A 17,019-nucleotide genomic window follows, 5' to 3' on the forward strand; every position below is an offset into this window, starting at 1 on the left:
GAGCCATAAACATTCTTCTACTTTAATAGCTGAATATAATCCTGCTGAAATAAGGAAATATATGTTTTAACATGATAAATTTTCTTCCGTATCAAGTACGTTTGGCAGATATGTGGTAATGCTAATTTAGTTTCTTTTCACCAATTCTTCTGTACCAAATTTTATGTGTATGAAAATATCATTATACTAGCATTTGGCTATATTGTATTGATCAGCAGAATCTGATCTCTTATTTTAATAGAAATGTTTCATTAAGATGTGTACACAGACAAAATAAATAGATTTTATAGATCCAAGTCCTTGGATTATTTATATATAAACATAAAAATTTTAAAAATACTTTATGATCAAAAGTAGAAGTGAACCAGATAAAAAACATTAAGATTAATTTAAATAATAGCTTATTTAACAAATATACAATTTGAATATTTTGCATAGGAAAGAATTCAGAGAACATCCAAAATAGTTTAGAACAAAGATAGGGATGTCATTCAAAAAGTCATGTCAAACATACCTTTTCCAGAACTGCATCATCCACTAAACACATCAGTTTGGAACAAATGTCTGGTGCCTATTGCAAGAGAGAGCTTGGAGAGTTACAACTTAAAGGAATTGTGACCTTGTAAATGGAGGCCACAAGTAGTCATTTAAAAATCATTTACCTTTAGAATGGCCTTTAAAAAAAAATACTTCAGGTTTTATTTTCAAAAACATCTGCAAAAGTAGATTTTGAGTAACACAGTAACCAAAATGGCTCTGACTTTTTAGGATGAAAATGGAAAGTTGTTTATATGTTCCTGTCACAGTAACTATGACTACATGAGGTAATGAAGAAAATGTGCACAAGACATCCCTCCAATTCTATTAGCCTCAACAGCAATATATACATACACAAAATGATTAAATGAATTGCATTAATCAGTAGGAATATAGGAAAACGATCATGACAGAATCATGAACATTATTTTTCTGGTCCAAAAGCAGACATTTTTATTGAGACAATCTTGCATTATTAACATTTCTATACTAACCAAACTGTTCAAGTTTTTTTTTCTAAAGATACATATTGCTTAACTGAGAAAGTATTGAATACTGTATGCATGTTTAAATACTACATTTAGTATCTAACTGTAAAAAACTGTAAGAAAGTTATGAGCTGCTACAGATCTCAACTGGTTAGGATTTACGAATGTGTTTTCCCACAGTGAGGCAATGTAGTGTAAATTGACTAAATTCAGTCCACTTACAATTTTACCATCACCACAACCAGTTATGATTGGATTCATCTATTGATAGTATTGCTTCCTTTCAATTTAAAACTGTCCTTTCAATTTAAAACTGTCTTCTATTGGGATGAGAAAGTTGAACGAAACTGGACTTCAGTTTCCTTGTATAAACAACATGGAAACTGAAATCTCATGTCTTATCCCCAATTTCATTTTGCAGAGTCTAACAGATATTCTCTTCCCCACTCCCCACCATCTGACTCTTATTTGGGGTTCATAACGCAATATCCTTTGGTCTTAAAAGTTCAACACAACTCTTCAAAAAAAATATTAAAAATATTTTGCATACTCTTTTAATGTGATATATTAATATTTAATTGATTTAATCCCTAATAATGCAAAGAACAAATCACAGCTTTATTGAAACCAGTTATTACTTCAAAGTCATATCTCTATGTTCATAAACTGAATATAGTGCTATAGAGGCCGACAATAGCTAGTCCTTTGTTCAGAACAATAACACTATGACCATTAGAAAATATTTCTAAACACTTATTCACTATGGAAAATGTATGCACACCATACTATACTCAAATGTGTGATAATGCAAACATAGCATACGGCTTACTGATAATTTATTTTGAAAAATGTAGGTTTCCATTAAAAAATACCTATTTGTAGTTAAATCAAAATTATTCAATTGTAAAAGGGAGCTAATTATTTCTCCTGCTTTTCTTTCCTTCTTCTTTTATTGAAGAAATATCAGCATATAATTAAAAAAATGATTAAGAAAAAGAGTAAGGGGGGGGAAGGCAGGTTAGCAGACATGACTTTACCTCACTTTTCTAAACGTGTATTCATTATAACAAATCAATTATTAAAAGCCCATATATATATATATATATATATATATATATATATATATATATATATACATAAATCATAATTCTATCACATATGAGTGAATTGTGTGTGTATATGCATCTAAAGAGAGATTAAGATTAATCACGGTTTGCATTCTTTCCATGCATTTTATTAACTATATCCATCTTTTAGGATAAAATTTCAAAATGGTCTCTACATAAGGTAACCTATTCAATTAAAAAGTTAAAACAAAATAGCCCTATTAATTGTTTAAAGAGCAGATAAAATCAGGCCAGCCATAAATGAAAAAGAGAGCTTAGCAAAATAAAATGCATTCAAGGTTCTTTCAAAGACTACAAGAGAGAATTGTAAATGTTTAAATGTTTCTGAAAAATGGGATTACATTAATAAGATGCTATTTTAATACTTTCTAATTTCATCAACTGTAGTTAAGATTTGATATCAGAGCTCAAGGACAAGTTTAAGTCCTTGGAAAGATTATTAAGAAACTAGGTATCAGACTGATCCCAAACAATTCGGGACTTCAAAGATCAACACTAGCACTTTTAATTCATTCCAGAAATGGATCATAAATAAAACAAATGCAAAATTGGAATTATGTGATCACAGGGTTTATCAAATACTCTTGAAAGATGAATTTCATTAATATGAAGTTTCCAAGACAGTCATAAAATGGAGCACTGTCCTAATATGGTACAGACATAACTAAGCTGGCCATAAAGATTTATTCTAAAAAAAGTTATCTTTGTTTTGAAGGAGAATGTTATGCGTTAACAACAAGTTTATCAGACAACCAAAACTGGTTCTGAACATGATTATTTCATAGAAAATCAGAACACTCAATATCCAAGCAGAAGATTGCTTTTACATTTAACTCTCACATTTGAGAACAGGAAAAAGTTCTTATGCCTACACAGTGAAAATGAAAATACCTAAACAAGTTCAAAATGATACATGAAAATTAGCATACTGAAACACGGGTACTGTAGTGTAGAATACAGGGTAAAGACCAGCAGCAGCTTCAAGTTACTCCAAGCAAGGACATTCTTCCAATTGTGAGGAAGCAGTCAATTCATTCATTTTTTCTTTTTAACAGGATAAAAATAGCCTCTATAAAAATCAATTTCTTGATAAATAATGGTTGTGTTTTGGGGTCATGGAAATCTTCAAAGTTGTATAAAAATTTCCCAAACCCCACTGAATTACATATCACTTTGAGAATTCAGCAGCCAGCACCAAAACTTCTAAATTAAGGACAAATGTTTTATATTTTAAAGCAGGGCTTTTCAACCTTTTCACCCATTGTATCACTTTTAGGATATGTCAATATCCAAGTACCACCAGTCACCTAGCAATGTGTCAAAAACTTGATGACACCCCCAAAAGGAAAAAAGTGATGAAGTACAGGTAGTCCTTGACTTACAACAGTTTGCTTAGTGACTGTTTGAAGTTACAATGGCACTGAAAAAAGTGCCCCCCAAGCTACAGCCGAGCAAGACACCTGCCTGCCCCCCCCCCGGCTGCGCTCTTCCTCCTGTCTGAGGTTTTCATTGTTGTGAGCATTTCTGTTGAGGATTGGCCGTGGGGGTGGGGTGGGGGGGTGTTTGGTTTTTATTCCCCCCTCCTGCTGGGTGGTTGCACCAGGTTATGGTCACTTCACATGACCCTGGGACACTGTGATCATCATAAATATGAATCAGTTGCCAAGCATCTGAATCTAAATCACAAGACCCTGGAGATACTGCAACATTCCAACTGCTCAGCACTTCTTCTGGGCTCAGCAGAAGTGCCAGGATCAGCGCCGAGCTCCAGCTGGAGCCTGGCGCTGATCCTGGCGCTTCCGCTGAGCCCTGACAGCCCTGCAGCTCTAGCCATCTCTCACTCAGGTTGTGTGGTGCTGCCACCAGTTCAGCTCATTCCCCTCCCCTGCTACCACTTTTCTAGGATGGTCACGTACCACCTGCCAGGTGCCAATGTACCACTGGTTGAAAAGCCCTGCTTTAAAGCACTGTTAGAATGTTTTAGAGCAGAATGGGAAACATTTATTTAAAATCTGGACTAAAAAAGCAGAACTTACCAGAAGACTAGCTCCAGATTGGAATAAGTTGTAAGGGTAAAGAATACGTTCATAGTGAGCACGTATATGTGATCCCACCGCTTTGCCAGGTGCAAATCCCATCTTGGAAGCTATTTTAGTCCATTTTCTGTCCTTGCAGACCAAGTCAAATCCACCTTCCTCTGCAACTAGCTATAAAGTAAAAATAGTTGTGTAGCCAATTATGTGTATGCATGAAAACAGTGGTAAAAATACATCTAATAAATGGCAATTACTTTGTCTAAATATGTAGTTGTTTCCTTTATCAATAATCTATGTTATTAATAAGAAAAATTTAAAATAGTAATTTGATATATTAGAGAAAAACAATGTTTTAAGTAATCAACATGTTCTCCAAAAACAGGGGTGAACTCTTCAATCTTACCACTTAATTCTGGCAAAGCGACACAAGGTACAATTCCTTACCATTTGCTAATAGAAAACAAAAAACTGTTCTATAATCCCTAGAACAGTGATCCCCAACCTCTATGGACTGGCAGTAACTGCAGCAGCAACAGTGTGGAGAGGGATGATTTTGAGCACGCAACCTAATCCCATGCATGCGCAAATAGAGCTTTGCGTGCTTGCCCACACTTTCGCGGGCCAGTTTCCAACAGGCTGTAGACCATTAGTGGTTTGCAGACAGGGGTTGGGGACCTCTGCCCTAGAATATGTCAATTTTTAAAAAACAAAGAATATTCATAAAACCAATTAAAAACTGAAACTAAAAATCCCATATACAATATAAAATACCGTATATGCCGGCGTATTAGGCGACCCGGCGTATAAGACGACCCCCGTCTTTATAGCCGGGCCGCATTCCTAGAACGTCGTCTTATACGCCGGAAACTACCAGTATTTCCGGCGTATAAGACGACTCGGCGTATAAGACGACCCTCGTCTTTGGCGCCGATTTCAGCGCTTGCGGAAGTCGTCTTATACGCCGGCATTTACGGTAAGCCTCATTTGCACCTTGTCCATGGCAAAAAATAATGTATATCCCCAGTCACCCCAAGGGTGACATTATAATCTGAATTTTATTTCTAAAAAATGCATCTTGCAGTGGCCTTAAGAACTATTTCTAAATTTTGTCAAAAATTGTAATGCACAACTTACCCTGTTAAGCTGGAACAAATCTAGAATTTTTCTTTCTACATGTGGAATTTTCAATGTGCATCCCTGGAGTTCCCAGAACTTTGCTATCTGGTCCAGAAAATTCAGTTTCACCCTAGTCTGAGCCTATTAAAATATAAAGTGTATATATTATACACAAGTCATGCAATTAAGATGGGAGACCACACAAATTTAATAAATATTTATTCTCCTATTCAAATGTCAATGTTTCACGTAGCAGTACAAGAGAAGTATTAGATGTATTTCTAAACAGTCATATCATATTTGATACTTGAACAAGCATTTTCTGCTTAAATAGAGCTAGTATTCTAAAAAAGTACAAAAATAATTCTTTAAAAAAATCTGTCTCATTGAAATTATTAAAAATAAAATTAGAAGCTATTATACTGGGTATATAGTTACAGTCAAATTATATTTGAAAACCAGAGGGTATGTATATACTGGGGTTTTCTAGCCCTTGTACTCAAGCTTATATATTTCTAACATTCATTAATGATCTAGATTCTCTATCTGAAGTCCCTGCCAATCATTGCCTCAATGAACTGGATTCTATCACACAGAAACAAAAGAAAAATGTTTTTTCTAATAATGTTTATGTGTTTACAAACAGTCCATTATTTATCATTTACTAATTAAATTAGTATTTAAATAATTTACCATACATCCATTTTACACTACTTCCAAATTTCACACAATTCTAGTAGGGAACTACTGATTTAGGATGAATAATAAAGTGGACAAATTTTTGACAACTTCAAATTACTTAGGATAGTTAAACCAAAAAAGGGCAGCTAAGTAATTCAAATCTATATTCCTGAACTGAAAGTGGCCACTAAAACTGCAGATTCTGGCCCCTCTGCATCTGAATCTAGGCTGAGAGAATACCTGGGGTACAATTTAGTCCTGATTCCCAGGAGGGAGGAGTGTGAGAGTAGTTTAGAGGGTTTGGGTGGGAGAAAAAGAATTAAAACAGCTCATCCCTAGGTTCTCAGAATATATGTTTAATACTACAAGTAAATTCGCTTCAGTTTCATTAGATTTCTGTCTGAAGGTAAGGATCAATAAAGAAAACTGCTTAGAAGAACCTCAATGTGAATTTCTTGGTTTTGGAACCTGAGTCATGAGCACTGAAATATCTATATGCTGTAACAAAAAATAATTTGAAAACTATTTAATTGTATTTGATTTCAAAATTCTATATGCTATAATGTATAAGATGTTCATTATTAATGCAATTCATATTTCTGGGGTCATTACCTCTAATTCATTCAGCCTTTGGATTCTTGGAGTAAAATGAAGTTTATCAACATCACATGCAAATGGAGGCTGCCAGTCCTAAAGAAAAAGAAAAATAGTAAGTTTAATCTGAAACATTTCTTACTGCATTTTCAGACACTTAGAAATTTAACTGAAAAAAATATAATGGTGCATTACATCTTACAAGCGCTATGGCAGACAAAGGTAATTTGGAAATCACAGTGATGAGGATCAAGCAAGTATATTAGTGCTTACTGTCCTATCTTTGACTCCTTTTGTCTACTGGGAGCAGGTGAAGTACTAAGAACACTTGTTTTATATTTTAATATTGCCTGCAATCTGGCAATTAAATGACTTTTTATTAAAATTAGTGTATCAGATTAGTTTTAAAGATAGTACAAGTAATTTTCCTTGGTTTTTGGAAAATAAAGTATTTGCTCAGTTGTTTTAAATTTCTGATTTTAAATTAAAATTAAACCCAAATCTTCTTTAGTGTTTCTGAACACAATACTATATGAGCTGCAAGCTCCCAGTAGACTTCTGGGTTTCAATTATTTTAAATCCCTGTACAGCATTGGACCAGGTTATTTGCAAAATTATCTTTCTCTGATGGTTTTGACCTGTCTTTCCAGATCTAGCAAGGTGGACACGTTCTGGGTATTATTGCTAAAGAATTGTCACCTGAGGAGTCACTGAAAGCATGCCTTCTCTGTATGGCACCTATCTGAAGAGTATGAAATATGGACAGTTCCCAATCTATTGATCGTTCAAAAAACCATGAAGACCCAGCTCTTCCTCCAGACAATGGAATTGAGATGTTAGTATGGGGACCCTGACAGAAATTTATGTAACTAGTGGCTCTAAAGGACAGGTAGTCCTCGACTTACAACTGTAATAGAGCCTGCCAATTATGGTAGTAAGATGGGATGGTTGGTTATAAAACAGGTTATAATGTGACCAATACAGTTTTATGACTTTTTTCACAGTAATGAATCAGCAAATGCTATGGTCATTAAACAAGAGCCAGTTTGGTTTAGTGTTAAGGCATCAGGCTAGAAACCAGAAGACTGAGAGTTCTGGTTCTGCCTTAGGCATGAAAGCTTGCTAGGTGACTTTGCACCAGTCATTCTCTCTTAGCCTAACTCATCTCACAGGACTGTTATTGTGGGGAAAATAGGAGGAGGGAGGAGTATTTGATATGTTCACTTTAAGTTATTCCTAAAAATAATATAGGCGGGATAAAAAAACTCCCCTCTTTATTCACTATGGGTATTTTTGCTAAATATGGAAGCAAATGCCAGTTTTCAGTAAAAATATCATAAATCAGTCACATGACCACACTGCAAACACCATAAAAAATCAAGGACTACCTGTGCTGAGCTTTGATGTAGCTTTATTTGGTTTCTTTGTTTTACTGAAATAACTTGTTTTTATTTTGTTGGCTGACCAGTATTTCTTTCCCAGATGGATGGCCAATATTATTGTTTTTATTAAACCTGTAATTCCACCCAATTTAATGACTCTGGGTGACTCACAAAAAAGCTACAACCAAATCAATAAAATATAAAATACAGCAAGCGTAATGAAGGAGGAGTCTCACTCTTCCTTGCCAAAGACTTGGGTGAAGAGCCAGGCCTTCACAGCTCTTCTAAATAGCAACTGAGTGGGGATCATTTGGATCTTGTGAGAAACTTCTTTCCAGGGAGCAAGGCTGAACTGGACTAATAAATAAATAATGAACTTGTTTATATGTGAAAACAAAATGCCTATGTACCACTGAAATTTATTCTAAATAAATGTTCAAAAGACTGCATCCTCTCAATTCAGGTCAATTATATACAATTAAATAGTTATATTTCAATCCTTATTCCATCAGCATAGTTAAGTGATTGAGAATGAGAAAGAATGATAGGTATATTTTTATATATTAAGATTCATTACTGGCAGGGAATTAGAAACTGGTTCAGATTTTAATCCATACATATTGTTATGTTGATTTTTTTTATGATGACATTCAGCTATTTATACTTATTTAGAATAAAGCTATTAGCAGAACAACAGAATACGGAATTTGCCACATTAATGTATAGTATAGTGGGAAGAGGTAAATGTCTAGTAATAGAGATGATCTCATTATAGCCACAACAATTTTGGCATCCCTGTCTCATTACTACTAGCTAAAACTACCAGCCAAGACATAGAATACACTACTGTGTTACCTCCATATGAGGTGGCTTTACTTTACAAGGTTGTCTATATAGCACAGGCAATGAGACACTCCTTAGACAAAAACAATGCAATTTGCTATTGGCTAGTTGTTTCACAGCTTCTTAAAATGTCAATCATAATTTCAGTGACTGAAGGATGCCTTTAGCAGCTTACTTGTAACAAGGTAAAGGCTTCTGCACATGTGCAGAAGACTCTTCCAGTTATTACAGGGGTCCCCAACCCCCGGTCTGTGGCCCACTGCCAGACCGTACCCCTTTCAGAACCAGGCTGCAGAAGTGACGGCGGGTGTGTGCACAAAATCATCCTCCCCCACTGCCGCCTCCGCCAATCCGTCAAGCCCAAAAAGTTGGAGAACACTGAATTACTAGAACTTCTAGAAAATTATCAGAGAAAAAGCAAAACAAAGCAACATAGCTAAGGTGACCAACTTTTTTACAATGAAAAGGAGGACACAAATGAATTGAAGAAAAAAAATCATTAAAAAAAGAAACATTTTATTCATTGCAACAATACAGAATACACTATAATATGATAAATGCATAATAAAAAACATTTGTAACAATAACATTTAATATTGTAATTATGCTTACATGCCACACCCCCGCCCACAGCCACCCCGCCAGCACTGCTGCCCCCCCATGTAGAGTGGGCCCCGCGGCTCCCAAAGCACCAGCTGCACCGGCTCTGGCCCCAGGGGACAACCCGCCATCAACACACCCCGCCAGCACCACCGCCCACCCTGCACAGCCCCATGTAGAGCAGGCCCCGCGGCTCCCACAACATGGGGGCAGCTGGTCACTGCCGTCCCTAACACCCCCGCCCGCAGAAGCCCCGCTGCCCCTGCCTCTTACGCCCGCAGCCATTATTGCCCTTGCAGGGCTGAAGATCAAGAGAAAGTTACTGTGGCATTGCCGCTCCAGTCTCCTCCAGGTAGGAGATGGTGTAGTTGGGTAGCAGGGAAGGGTGCAAAGTTCCTGCCAATTCGCCTTCGCTGCAGACAACTTACATGTGCAAAGTTTGCTGGCTGGGTGTTTTGGTGCGCTCAGCAGCAATTCCTATTGGCTTTCGAAAGCCAATAGGGGGAGTAGCACAGCTCTTGCAAAAGTTGAAAAAAAAACCATCAAAAAAAGGTGCCGGAACGCCGTTCTGAGCGTTCTATGAGAAAAAAAGCCCTGCAGATTAGTCTTCAGTATCGAAAAGGAGGACAAGTAGGAGGACACTTTTCAAGGGAGGACAGAACTCACAAAAGGAGGACTGTCCTCCCTAAAGGAGGACGGTTGGTCACCTTAACATAGCTATTTTGATATTAAAAATGAGGGGGTCACCTTGCTTTACAAAACAGCTTCAAGCCTTCATTGAAGCCAAACACCCTTTTGAAAAACTGCATAGCTCTATAGACAAAGTATTACTATCTATCAAAGCAGATTAAAAATGCCTCATATTATAGAAAAAACAATCCAACATTGCCAGTTATATGATATATGAATATTCTTTGTCTGCAAATGTGGTCCCAATCTTATATTTGTTGGGGAAGAACAAAGTGCCAAAACTAAGAGTAGGGCTGATCAACATACAAAAAGCAAGAAAAATTAAAATATTGCATGCTTGCCCATTTTTCCTAGAAATGCCTCCCACAAGATCACTTCCTTCCTTCCCATTTGAATTCATTTTTGGTTTCAGAAGTTAATCTGAAAAGAAAAACACTCAGAAAATATATTGGCAAGGAAGACTTCACGTAACGAATCTTAGTTTTCCCTACAAAGTTCATCTTTCTATTATTGTTATATTATTAAAAAAACCCTCAAAATTGAAAATCCTGTTGTTCCTTCACCTTGTTATATGGTCCCTTTGAAATATTTTTCTCACTTTTTTTCTATAATGACATAATAACCATAAATATGATCTTAGCAAAATAGGATTTTGTGGACTTATCTGTTAAGAAAATGTTCCCTAATACAGTATATGGTAATTTAATATCTACATCTATGTTTATATCCTATTAATATCTTATTTCTGAAATTTCCACAAAATAAGCTTTCAATATTTTTTTTTTGCATCTCAGAGGTACACAAGTAGTTCTTGACTTATGACCAGTTGTTTATCAGTCATTAAAAGTTTTGACAAATTCCCCCCCAAGTACTTATGACCCGGTTTTGATGTTTTGATGACTGCCCCCATCATGTAATCACATTTTGAGTGGTTACTTCCCTCTTCTTCACACCGAAGAGAAATGTAAAGCTTTCATTACCCTCACTATCAGCAACTATGGTTTCTCAATATTTTTTCCAACCATAATCTAACAATATTTTGTCACTTCATTCATGATTTATAATGTGGACCTGGTTTTTCAGTGACAACTTCTGGACTTACAGTAACTCACAGTAGGAAATTTGCCATCTTTCATAGTGAAGAAATTATGCATAATGATAAATGAAGTAACCTACCACTTCTGAAATTAGAAAGTATTATGTAAACTCAATGAGAAATATTTTTTTAAAAATATTAGGAGATACAAATCTTAACAGTGAGCAATTCATTCACATTTCATGAGCTGTACAACTTTTCTATCAATTCTGCTTAAATCAGAAGATCAAATATGGTGCAAATAACTCCATTAAACAGCACTTACTATTTTTTTGCCATGTCATCAGAACATAATAAGTTACACCTAACTAGAATTACCTGACTAGAATTACACCTAACTAGAATTACCTGATTCACAAGCTTCCTACAGCTGCATTAATTCAAGATTTAGATCTTGATTAATCACAATTTGACTAACTGAATGTTACAATGTAGATGAGGAAGTATCCTATCTACATAATCCTGGATGTAATAAGTTCCTAATTCTCAGAATATTCACCAATGACTATGTTAGGAAATTCTGGGAACTGAAAGCCACGCATCTAGAACAGGGCTTTTCAACCAGTGGTACGGGTACCACCTGTGGTACACTGGCACCTGGCAGGTGGTACGCGACCATCCTAGAAAAGTGGTAGTGGGAGAGGGGAATGAGCTGAACCACACTGCACAAGCCTGAGCGAGAGATGGCTGGAGCTGCAAGGCTCAGCGGAAGCACCAGGATCAGTGCCATTTTCCAGCTGATCGGCGCTTGTTCGGGACTGTCAAGGCTCAGTGGAAGCGCCAGGATCAGCCCCAGGATCCAGCTGGAGCTCGGCGCTGATCCTGGCGCTTCTGCTGAGCCCTGAAGAAGCACCGATCAGCCGGAATGTTGCAGCATCTCCAGGGTGTGATTTACATTCAGATGCTTGGCAACTGATTCATATTTATGACGGTCACAGTGTCCCAGGGTCATCTGAAGTGACCAAAACCTGCTTCAACCGCCCAGCAGACAGGAGGAATAAAACCAAACACCCCCACCCCACCCCCGCTGGCAATCCTCAACATAAATGCTCACAACAATGAAAACCTCAGACAGGAGGAAGAGCGCGGCCAGGGGGGCAGGCAGGTGTCTTGCTCGGCTGTGGCTTGGGGAGCATTTTTTTCAGTGTCATTGTAACTTCAAACAGTCACTAAGCGAACTGTTGTAAGTCGAGGACTACTTGTACTTTATCACTTTTTTCCTTTTTTTTTTTTTGGTCATCAAGTTTTTGACACCTTGCTAGGCGACTGGTACTCGGATGTTGCCATATTCTAAAAGTGGTATAATGGGTGAAAAAGTTGAAAAGCCCTGATCTAGAAGGCAACATATGGAAAGCTGTCCTAAAGTAGAAATAAGGGAGTCAGATATCATCAGAAAAATCAAGAAACATCAGGAAAATAATCTAACATAGGGTTTGTAAACAATAGTTATAACTGAAAATCTCATTTCAGGAATTAATATCGCATAGACAAATTTTTTATGAAGTGCAACATACCTGTTTGAGATTTTTATTTTGAAAACTTTTATGTTGTCTAGCATTTTGAAAAATGAATGCAGTTCTAATAAATATAAATATTAATATAAAATAGCTCCAAGTATGTCTAAATGTATAATGTTCAATAGTTTAATCTCTAAAATAACTTTTAAGTAAATATCTATGATAAAGGTCCAGTACTACAAAAGAGAACTTCGTTAATTTTAAGAGCAGAAGGTAGAAAAGAATTCATAGTTTTGAGTAGTATCTACTTCTTAGACTTAGTCAGAAAGGGGTATTTTCTGCCAATGAATGTACGTACTGTTTATGATAATAAAGGGACCATTTTTTTCCTGAACATTTTAAATGAGAAAGATATTTCTCTAAAAACTTGCATTCTGCAGTGGGTTCAGTGAGTTAAATAGTGTGTAGTTTACCCAAGTCTATACTAGTACATATTTATTAAATGTACATATGCTATCCAATGTATAAACATGTACTTAAATCAATGTACTTACATTTATTTCAACAAGTCTCAACTCTGTACAATCAAACAAATTGTAAGAGTTGGGAGCTGCTAACTTTACTGAAATTATTAAATAATGTGGTATTTGGGGCTATAGCCTCTAACATCAAGAATTTAAAATTGGTACAAAAGAAGTTTTCAATAACAAGAAGGTGAGAAAGAGACTCTACAGATTGTTATTTTAAACAAATGGACCAAATTTATGTCAGCATACTTTAAATTTTCCATTAGATTATATTAATAAAAAATAACAGTCAAGAATAGGGATCCATAAACATATTCTGACCAGATAAACATAATTTTAGTGTTTTCCACCCATTATGAAAAATGAAAGCTACTTATGCATAAAATGCTAGTGTGTCTCTTCAAAATGGTATACTCACTTTCTAGAAACAATTGATGCCAAATCCAGAAATATGTGGAGTTTAAGTATCAACAATAAATGCATCAAAGCAGAAATGCCTATGTAATTATGGTACACAGTGTTTTGTAAAAAAAAAAAAAAAGGTGCTTGAACTCACACGTCATACAACCCGCCTTGCCTACCCTACAAGGTTCCATCCAAAAAAGGTGCTGGAACTCCGTTCTGGGTGTTCTATGACAAAAAAAGCCCTGATGGTACATATTATATTCCATATACTGATCTACAAACCAGATATGTTTTCCAATATGACCTCTGTTATACACAACTAGGCTTTATTATAAAGGAGAGAAGCAACCTAGAACTAAGGAGAAACTTCCTGACAGTGAGAACAATTAATCAGTGGAACAGCTTGCCTCCAGAAGCAGTAAATGCTCCAACACTGGAAGTTTTTAAGAAGAGACTGGACAGCCATTTGTCCGAAATGGTGTAGGGTTTCCTGCCCGAGCAGGGAGTTGGACTAGATGACCTCCAAGGTCCCTTCCAACTTTACTACTATTACTATTACTTATAAAAAGAGCTTCAAATGTGGAACACATGTTCTCTGACAGTGCGAGATAACAAATTCCAAGACCAGGCATGGAAAATAGTTTTCTTCTTGAAAAATATCTTAAAAAACCAAATTAGTTTTATTTTTCCACAAAACTGTACCAATTTATATGAAACATATGTCTCTTATTTTCAGTCCATTTCCTAAAATGGACTAGATTTTATTTTAAAAATCTCACCTTAATTGACAAAACTCCCAGTAATAGTAATTCAGCTACAACTTGGTTATCCCAGTTTTTGAACTATATCTCACAAACATGTACAAATCTGCCCCCAACACTAGAATTTAAAGTGATTGTAAAACATGATAAAGGCTTGCATAACAATCTTAAATATAGAAATTTTATCTGACTTAATAACAAATTTAAATATGGAGAAAATAATTTAGAGAATCTACAAAATATATATATTACCTTTCATATATTTTTTTAAATCAGAAGCTGTATAATATGTATATAAGTGCTATCCCACTAAGTGCTACTTCTGAATAAACTTTATTGAACTAAGTGGATCACTGACTGGAACAAAGATGAGTATTTTTTAATTAGCAGAAGAGAAGTCCTACATACCACTTTCTCCAGTTATATTGACTACAGTAATTAAAACTAAGTTATTTTCAAATGTATCCAAAACAGAACATAAAGTTTTAATAGAACTTCTAACATTATCAAAATGTCTTAACTTCCAAATTAAATGCTGTTAAGGACCACTCACTATAATGAATGCTGCCTGAGGCCATTTGGTCTCCTAAATGAAGGAAGGAATAGATTTCTCTTTTTAAAAACCAAACATGTGATTTTTAAATACTTCCTTCTGATCCATATTTTATCTTTTTCACCAAATTCAAATAACTCTAGTAATAAAGCCACTGCCAGTAACAAAACTCTAGTAATAAAGCCACTGCCAGTAACAATAACAGGCTGCTTTACTCAAAGCTACCCTCTTGCAGCCTGCTGTAGTGCCTGTTTATATTTTTAATGATGGGGACTTATCACCCTTTCCACTATGTTTTGTACTCTAAAATGGTGGCCATGTCTGCCTAGGATTCTAAAAGAAAAGATTTCTCCAATCTCCAATGTAATATATTTATTTTCAACTTTAAAATATGGATACCTTTATTAAAATCAAGCCAGATGGGTCCTGAATGGCCACAGAATTATTTTTATAGGTGAAGAAAAGAGGGGGGAAAGGAAATCTTCAGCTTTAGCTCAACCACAATGCCAATATGGAGGGCAACACCCAAGCAGCTGTCTCATTTAAGTCTTTATACAATGACTGCTCAAAGTATTTATACTGAAAGCAGCAGTGTAACTCTAAGAATCTGACACAGGTTAAAATTTGTTTGACAAAGTACCTGACTAGATACAAAACTACTTTCAAAATATCCAACTTTATGAAGTGGCTGTCTCTTTACAGCTATACAATTTCTCCTAAGACTACTGCCTTGTAGAACTCCACATTTTTTAAAACAAAAATATCATATAGCATACATTTTCATTATTTGCCTGCAAGAAGAAAACATACCTACATCTAGTCATGCAGGGAAGTTTTAAAACCCTTTATGAAGTTGAAAACATGTCTGAAGCTGCACACATGATGCCTACAGTTGTTAGATCTTCTGGGGTAGAAACAAAAGCTTCAACTGCTCTTTAAAGGCAGTGCCCACTAGCGATCCTTGGAGAAGTCATCCAGAGAAGGCCCTTCAAAAACAATCCCGAGATAACTTCTTCCTTTGATCTAAAAACCCAGCAGCTTAGAATTGTTTCGTGTGTGAGAATGGAGGGGGGTGGGGGGGGAAGAGAGAAACGCTATAAAAGTAAGCTTTTGTTTTTTGTTTCCCAGGTTGTCGGCTGGACCTCACAAGGCAACTTTATTTTGACCGCAGAGGGTTGCGAGTGAGCAGAGTTTCTCGAGTGGAGTCAGGGGCCGAAGCGAGAGCGATGGGGGAGCTCGCCGGCAGCCATATTTATGGGTCTCCCACGGGGAACCGAGCCTCCAAGCCCGCTTGCTTACAAGGACGGCCAAGCGACACCCCACACTCTCTTCTTAGCCGGATGGGGTCTGACCTACAAAAAGAAGTCGACCTGAAGCATACAAAGCTTTTTAGGATATTGGACTCCTGGGATGGCAAGGCGAGGAAGCGGCTCCCCCTCCCACTCCGTTGTTCCTCTTCACTAGTCCTCACGAAGGAAAGCCTCGAGCCGACCCTGAACAGCTGGATAGTAGGGAATCCCTCCTAGGGAAGGGCGCACTTTTCCCCGTGGTGACGCGGGCGTGGGACTACAGGAGGAGTGGAAGCTTCGTGCAAGGAGGAAGGGGGAGTTGGGGGAAAGTTTCAGAGTAGGCACGGACGGGGACGCCCGGCAACCGAGTTCAATGAAAGCCTTGGAGGACGGGGGAGGTACTTGGGGTCTCGGGAGGAGTTCGTCGAAAGGGGGCGAGTGGCCCGGGGGACGACCCCCCCCCCATTTTCACGTACGGCTTCATCCCCCCTCCCAATGCCTGTTTGGGATGGGAGCAAGAGAAGAACCCTATCCCGCGGGCGTCGTAAAGGTTTACTCACCGGTGGTGGCCGCACCTTGCAGATCCCGGTCCGCTCGGCAATGGGCCGGATCTTGTGGATAAAGCCGAAAGGGTCCGCAAATTCTTCCCAAGTGGGCTCGAAAACAGGGCACTCTGGCGGCGGCAGGAACTCGGCCATGGCCGGCAGGACGGGCACCTCCGACTCGGGCAACCGTTCCGAACAATCCCCCAACAGCCAAAGGGTCGATGAACACCTCTAGAATGGACGATGTGCCTCCGCGCAAAAGGGAGGGAGGAGGAAAAAGAGTCCGCGGATG

General features: G+C 37.2%; 1 protein-coding gene across 3 annotated transcripts in view; it reads right to left on the minus strand.

The window, feature by feature from the left end:
• The window catches only part of KDM5B (lysine demethylase 5B), a 57,801-nt gene extending 40,782 nt beyond the window's left edge, over window positions 1-17,019 (minus strand). The window contains exons 1-5 of one of the 3 annotated variants that reach the window (XM_039319072.1): window positions 16,743-16,994; window positions 6,598-6,675; window positions 5,323-5,445; window positions 4,189-4,359; window positions 515-571 (exon numbers count right to left, since the gene is read on the minus strand). In XM_039319072.1, the coding sequence (XP_039175006.1) occupies window positions 515-571; window positions 4,189-4,359; window positions 5,323-5,445; window positions 6,598-6,675; window positions 16,743-16,880 (567 nt within the window). In that variant the 5' untranslated portion in view covers window positions 16,881-16,994. Of the gene's footprint in view, window positions 1-514; window positions 572-4,188; window positions 4,360-5,322; window positions 5,446-6,597; window positions 6,676-16,742 lie in introns of all 3 variants that reach the window. The other 2 variants (XM_039319074.1, XM_039319073.1) reach the window with 2 other exon arrangements.

Source organism: Crotalus tigris, unplaced genomic scaffold (genome assembly GCF_016545835.1).
Source record: "Crotalus tigris isolate CLP2741 ecotype Arizona unplaced genomic scaffold, ASM1654583v1 scf7180000022411.5474196:2289641, whole genome shotgun sequence".
NCBI classification, from domain to species: Eukaryota; Metazoa; Chordata; class Lepidosauria; order Squamata; family Viperidae; genus Crotalus; species Crotalus tigris.